The following is a 7,434-nucleotide window of genomic DNA, read 5'->3' on the forward strand; positions in this document are numbered from 1 at the left end:
AGCACTCCTGCAGGAAACTTTGGCTGAAGATCACTCTTGAATGCCAGAGGGCTAGGTAGCTTCTAGCCCTCCTCTGTGCTCACTCAGGTCATGCCTTACCTATAGCTGTCCTTACACTGGATGTCTTTTTCTTGTTTGTCTATGTATTGAGGCAAAATGGCTCAGGTGGGGCCCTGTATCCCATTGGTAGCTGTCTTTCTTGGAGCTAAAGAAAGACCCAGAACACAGTAAGCTGAGGAAGTATTGAGAACTAAGAAAACAGAAATAGTAAATACCTGGGCCAGGCACTGGATGCAGATAATCTTATTTAATTCTTACTTCTCGCTTTGAGATATGTACTTTTATTTCCATTCTGGGAGGATATGTGACTTGGGCAAGGCCATTCAGCTGTGAGTTTGCAGAACTGAGAACTGGGATTCCAAGACAAAGGTGCTTCAGCACAGGCCTAGAGCTCTTCTGCTCCATCCTGCTCCACAGGCTGTGGAGACATGCTGGGATGGAACTGCGTGGGCCAGAGAAGCCACATGCAGGCCACTTCCTCTCGCTCACCTTTCTTGACTTCCCACTCAGTCAGGACAGCTCCCACGTACTTCTTCAGATCTTTATCTGCTCCTTCACTTGGGGAAGTTCCCCAGGCCAACCAGCACCCAAACATACCTCGAATGTCACCGAGGAGAGATGAAGAAAAGAGTTTTCCATGTGGTCACTAGGTGTGAGTAACTGTCCCTCTCCCTGCAACTCCCACCTCTTCCCCATGGCCTGGGAATCCCCACTCAACCCCAGGTCTTCAGATAAAAGCTCTGGGCACTGCAGGATGGGACATGAGAGAGACCTTGGCTTCACCAGACGCATCTAGGTTGTTTTAGAGAGGCCTGAGCCAAATACCCGGGATGAAATTGATCTCTGTGGCCCTGGTGTGCCTGCTGCTGACTGCAATATGGCCACAGGATGTGGCCAGCAAGAGCAGTGAGTGTGGCTGGAGCCCCTTGGCTTTCCCTGGGGAGGGCAGATGGGCAGGCAGGTGCTCTGGGGTCGGGCAGGGCTTACCTTGAACTCCCTTCCTCCTGCCTGAAGAGGAGGAATGGGGGATTCCAGTGGGCTGGGGACAGAGCTGGCCAGTAGGACCATGAACAGAAGCAAGCAAGCTGAGCTGCCAACTTCAGCCTGAGGAGGCTCTGTCTAGTCCAGACCATGTGGACCGATGGAGGAACTAGAGGCCCTGAGGCCCAGAGGAGGAGCTAGCTCTTGTCTGTATAGTGTGTCAGATCATGGGTAGAGTCTGAGAGCAGGACCCGGGCTCTAATAGTTGATTAACCTTGGGCAAGTCTTGGGCACTTACTTCTCAGATGGTAAAATGAAATTTGGTAAGTCCTACCCTCCAGGGTTGGAAGAATATTAATTTAGCAATAGATATGAAAGGATTTTTTTTTAACTAGGGGGAAAGAGCCAAGATTGGAATGCAAGACTCCGGGAGCTGGGGCATTGAGTAGGTAGAAGAAGAATGTAGAAACCAGCAGAGTGGGGTTGGAGCCTGGAACGAGCTAAGTACCAGGGTAGAAGTAGACTCCGAGAGACAGAGTAGGGGAACTGGCTTGTTCTTGGGAGCTCTTCCCTTGTCATTTAGAACTCATCTGGCCCCAGGTCTGTGGACCCTGAACCACAGTGTGCAGTGTGCATTGGGCTGACATCCTCCCACCCCCCTTTACAAAGTCCAGAACGCTGGGGACAGAACCATACACTTGGGTCGGAATGTCAGAACTGGATGAGCCTTTAGAAACTGGGGTCTAAGAAGTCTTCTTTTATGGAAGGGAAGTCTGGGCGGGGCCTGGGCTCATCATCACAGCTGCCCCATCCTTCGCAGGGAGCTCTCATCTGAATCCTACTTCTGACTCTTCACCTAACCCCACGAGGGGGTGGTGCTGAAACCAGGCTGTGCTGGAGCCTTCTGGATGTGGTCCCCAAGCCTAGGCCTGTCCTGGGAGGGGCTTTGTGGGTGAGAGGCTGAGGGGGTTGCAAGCTGTCTTCTGTGCCTGTCTCCTAGTGCACGTGTCTTCCTCCCGCTGCTGCTTCTCATTTGCGAAGAAAAGGATTTCCCAGAAGACAATCCAGTGTTACAGAGACACCAGCTCCACATGCCCCTACAAGGCTGTAATGTGAGTGATCCCCCTGCAGGGTTCCCCCACCAGGTTCCCCCACCTCCAGAGGGAACGCGGCCGGCAGGAATTACAATAGCAGGCACGAGATGGTGCTGTTCCACAAGAATAAGCTTTCTAAACGCAGAGAGCGAGGCTGCCGAAACCCGAATGCAGTGCCGTGCTTGGGCGCTAGGGGGAGCGCGGAGCTGCCCAGCTGGTGCCAGGAAGGACGCACCTGCGCTCTTGCAGCGACTTGTTTCTGGCAAGTCCAAGGTGCCAATGATTATATCCCAGTACCGTATGCCCGGAGGAAGGAATTGCTTAACACAAACACAAGGTTGTGATGATTAGTTCCTACCTCTGCATTTGTCAACCTGTAGTTTTGGGACAAAGAGTTTCTCTGTACTGCATTATCAGGTCCCCACTGTGTGCCTTTTCTGTGAAGTGGGGTCAGCATGGTACCTGCACCACAAGGTCATTACCCACTTGACTGGGGTAACAAACACTGCTCAGCATTCTAAGGCACTTTCATGCAGGTCATCTCTGCTGTCCCCCCTGGGAGCACACATTTTTGTTATCAGGGCAACTGAGGTTTGGGGAGGTAGAGATAGCTGTCTAAGTTCTCCCAGAGAGTAAGAGGCAGAGTTGGGCTACGGACTGGACAATAGTCAAATTAGGAAGTGGGCAGATCAGAAAAGACCACACACATACAAGTCCAGAGCAATGAGTGAGGTCCCAGCTGGATAGGAGACAGTTAAAGTTGAAGCAGAGAGATAGTCTAGGATGCCAGTTTTTCATCCAAGTTAACCCTCAGCATGTCTCAAAGTCTTCTGCTCCATTCTGACACCTAGAATTGTAATCTCTAGAAGCATCCAGGAAGCTCCATCCATGAGCTCCTGATGCTCTGGATGCCCACCTCCCCCCACGAGCAAGCCATAGACCTCACAGAAACTTCATATATAAAAAGGAAGAGTAAGGCCCATAGAGGATGCTCAGGGACACCTGGCCCCATGGAAGTGCAGAGGGGACTTGGGCATGGTACCCAGTGGGTGACTCTGGTGACTCAGCCCTCTCTCTGTTCTCCGTTCACAGATTCAAGCTGAAGGGAGGCAGAGAGAGCTGTGCCTTGAAGACCCCTGGATGGGTTCAAGGTTACTTGGAAAAAATAAAACCCTGCCTGCTGGTGTGAAGATGAGCCATCCTTTTCCATCCTGGCCTCTGGAGATCACTGAGTTTCACTTGTCCCCACAACCTTCAACCTAGGGGATATGCTCAAACTTGATAAGCTATGTGTTTACACTTTATATATTTAAATTCTAGTAACTTTAACTCCTGCTCCCCTGTGTTTCTTGGGCTTCACCGGGATTTCAGGATGAGCACTTGAGTGGCACTGAGGATGGAGGACAAAGGCTGGAGGACTGGGGAGGAGGAGGGAGACATGACGGACCTGCTGCCAGGGGAAGTGACTGCTGTCAACAGAAACCACCAAATGACTCAGTGCCTCCCAGCGCTGCCTTTGCCTGGGGTTAAGTTTTGACCCCTGGCCCTGCTGCAGCTTCTCTGCCTCCAGGACTGGTAGCTGAGGGAGGCCGAGTGGAATAGCCAGGAGGGCCAGGCAGGGCCACACTGGGGTGCAGGATCCTCTCTCTCCCTGCCCTGCCCATAGAGTTTAGGTGGTTATGTTATTTAATGATCCTGGGACTGAGCTCAATCCACCTGGTGTCCCCAGTTCGGCAGTGTGCACAGGGACCTCTCTCTAGTGCTCCAGGGACAGACCCTGCACGACTCTTCACAGTCTCCTCCTCTCATCAGGGGAGTCCTGGTGGGGGTTCAAGGATGGGTGGGAGGGACTAGATCTGATAGAGATGCCAACCTAACTCATTTGGAGGAGGGAGACAGTCTTGGGAAGAGCAGAGGAACCTGGGTGGTCATATAGAAGGCCCTGTTCCTTTATGAGGAACAGTCACAGTTCCAATTTGTGTAATGTGTGATTTGAGAACAGTGAGGGTGGCAAGTGAATTCTGGGTCTCAGGACTGCATCCCTTTTCAGGCCAGCTTTGGTGGCTTTAAGGAGATGGTCTCATGCACTGTGTCTCAGGCTTTCTCCCTCTTTCCCAAGCTTCAAAGGTCAGGCATCTGGTCCCATCTTAATCAGTCTGTTCCTCTACCCCTGACTGTCCCCCTTTGGCCCCTGCTGTTTCTGGCCTGGCCTGAGGCAGGAGGTCATTTTCAGTCCCCTCCTTCTAACTCCATCCCACCCACAGCCATGGACAAACCTTCCTGGCATTTCCCCTCCCACGTCCCTCCTAGTGGTCCGTCCCCAAACCTTCCGGTCTTCCTCTCATCCTCAGAGCTGAGTCTAACTGGTCCCCAACATTCTCATTTCTCTACAATTCAGACTCAGCCTTTCTTTCTAAACATCTCTAGCTCTTACAGCCTGGATCCCCACTTGGACCTTGTAAGGATGTTCCCCCCAATCCCCTCGATTCTCTTCCACCCTGATGGCCTGGTTCCCCTGGTGGTGGGCAATCAGGTGCACATACAGACTGTATCACTCACACCAGGCTTGGAGTGGGAGGCATGGAGTTGGGGAGACATCTGCAGTGGGCCAGGTGGAGCCTTTGGGCAGGAGTGGGAGGTTTTAAAGGAAGGGAATAGCAGGAGGGCATAAACAGAACCTAAGGCTGATGGGCAGTGGGCAAGAGGAGCAGATGTTGGAGAATAGAGCCATTGTTCTGGAACAGTCTTGGCTGCTGAGGCAGGCCCTCCCTGACACTCAGAAGAGCCTAGGTTAGCCACATAGCCAGGGCCTCTGAATGTGGCATTCCCTACAGCAAATTCTGCCATCCACTCCCACCTCAGAGCGTCCCCTAACTGCTGGGAGTTACCCTTGAAGAAATCACTGCTGGAGATTTTAAATAAAATATACTTTATGCAAAAAATTCAGGAGTCCTTCTAATGCATTTGTCTATCCACAGTAACATTTACCAAAGCTCCTGTTCATAAGGAAGTCTATCCCCTAAGTCGCAGGGTCCCTTTATGATTTCTACAGGTACTGCTCCATCCCTGCAAGCCAGAGAGAAACCCTTCTGGTTTCTCCTAGGGCTCACAGGCAAGAACCAACCTCAACACCTTGTTTTGTTTTTTTTTTTTTTTTTTTTTTAAAAGGGATCATTGAGCTGGGGATGTGGCTTAGTGGTAGAGCTCTTGCCTAGCATGTGTGAGGCTCTGGGTTCAATCCCCAGTACTGAAAAATAAGAATTAAAAAAGATATTTAATATAAAATCCAAGCCAGTAGCCATTTAAATAATATTATTACCTCACACGTAGTACATTGTGCATCACAAAACAGAAAGCATTCTAGTAAAAAATCAAATTGAAGTTATTCTAGAGGACAGTTGGGAAGGTTGGCGGGGGAGGGGGTGGAGAACTGAGCCGTTGTTTCTCACACTCAGGAAATGAGGATTAGTCAGGTCCTGCATGGTGTGCTCCCTGTCCTGCTTGTGCTTGGGTGGCACTGATCTCCTTGTCGTACGGCTGTGAAGCTGTGAATGGAGGGGAGTCACACTGTGAGATGGAGCCCTCAGAAGGCTTAGCACTGCTGCTGGCTCCTAGGCACCAACACCACCTGATCCATCTGCAGCAGGTGAAGGGCCACCCTGGGTCAGGAGGAAAGAGGTGTGTGGACAGAAGGGGTCTCCAGAGGAAGCTGCTGCTTTTGCTGGCCTGGTGGAACTTTCCTGGTGCTTCTAAAGCAACCTTGAGGGTGAGGACTGGTGCCCAAGCAGGGGGTGGGGCACTCACAGGAAATTACTGGCCCTCTCTGGGCATGTTTGTACAGTCATAAGGAGGATCAGATCTTATCATCTGAGTGTCGGATCCCCAACAGTCTGGCATCTGCCTGAACTTTGGATGGGGCACAAGGGGACAGAGAGACCAAGATGAACAGGTATTTTCTACCCACACAGCAGCCTTCCAGGAAAGTTCTCCCTGATGAACTGATAGCTCCACAGACACCTCCAGGGGATCTTCCTGCTGTTAACAGCTTGTGTTCAGGATATAGAAAATATCTAGAAGCAAAACCACCAATAAAAAGCCTTTGGGGATGTGCTAGGTTTCTCTGGGCTTGGATGAGGCAGGAAAGGTTCATGGGGAAGGGAAAACGTAGAGGCAGAGCAGATCTGGCCCCTGCCAAGTTCAGAGCTCCTGCCCTTGTTCCCGGGGTGGGAAGGACCTATGACAATGCAGCTGGAGGTCTCAGACTGGTTCTCTTGACTGCATGGTTGGACTGTGCTGCAGCCACCTGGGGGCAGGTCCTGGGTATGACTCTAGATCTGCAGCATTTGGGATGATCAGGAGATCAAAGAAGAGGCAGTGGATTTGGAGTCAGCAGTTGAGGTTTTATTCTTTCTCTGGGATGGTCTGGAGGTAGATGGGTCCCTCTGGAACCCACCCTGGGCTTCAGTTTTCTGATTTTAAAATTTGAAGTTAAACTGAGGCTTTGGGGAGCCTTGCCACTCTGGTAGGCTTGGAAGTGGAGCAATTTGACTTAGGGCTTCCTAGAAGGGGAGAGAAACAGAAGGAAAGAAAGGAGGAGGGGGAGAGTGATGGCTGCCCTGAGCAGCAGGCCCATAGTGCTTTGTGGTGACCTCATGGTGGTGGTGCCATGGAGACTTTGGCTGGGTTGTTCTCAGTCCCCTTCTCTGGCTGTGCCTGCCTTTCTTAGCGAGTAGAAGAGTGGGAACTCTCAGAGACCTTGCCTAGGCTAGGTCATGGTAAAGTCAAGAGGAAGGGGCCTTAATCTGTTGAGCTGGAGCTGGTGTCAAAGAATGACCCAGGAAATGCAAGAGGGAAACTTGCATTGTGGGCTGGGCAGCAGGGGCTCCATCTGCTCCTAGCTGCCCAGGTGTGAGGAGCTGGTGACAACACAGATGTACCACAGAGGCTTGCACAGAAAGTCACCTGAGAAACTCTTCTGTGCTTGCTTTCTCCAACACGATGAAGCAAGCAAGGAGAAGCAGCTCCTTTGGGAAAGAGTGCTGCGCTGAGCATTTTGCACAGGTTACGTGTTCAGTCCTGAGGAGTTACTATCATGCCCATTTCATAGATGAGGAAACTGAGATGCAGAGACATTAAATAACTTGGTCCAAAACCTCATGGGAAGTGAGTGGTGAAGCTGGATGAGGAATCTAGTCAGTTTAATCACCAAGTTGTTTACAAACTTTCATTTAGTGGCACAAGACTTTTTTCTGAGTCAGGTTTAATGTGTACGTCTAATAGGTGAGACCAATGGAGTCGA

General features: G+C 51.1%; 1 protein-coding gene across 1 annotated transcript; it reads left to right on the forward strand.

The window, feature by feature from the left end:
* The first annotated feature begins 831 nt into the window (after positions 1-831).
* On the forward strand, positions 832-3,454 carry Ccl1 (C-C motif chemokine ligand 1). The gene is made up of 3 exons (XM_047543006.1): positions 832-966; positions 2,042-2,153; positions 3,228-3,454. The coding sequence occupies exons 1-3, from the start codon at positions 891-893 to the stop codon at positions 3,322-3,324; spliced, it is 285 nt and encodes a 94-aa protein (XP_047398962.1). The 5' UTR covers positions 832-890; the 3' UTR covers positions 3,325-3,454.
* The last annotated feature ends 3,980 nt before the right edge of the window (positions 3,455-7,434 follow it).

Source organism: Sciurus carolinensis, chromosome 3 (genome assembly GCF_902686445.1).
Source record: "Sciurus carolinensis chromosome 3, mSciCar1.2, whole genome shotgun sequence".
NCBI classification, from domain to species: domain Eukaryota; kingdom Metazoa; phylum Chordata; class Mammalia; order Rodentia; family Sciuridae; genus Sciurus; species Sciurus carolinensis.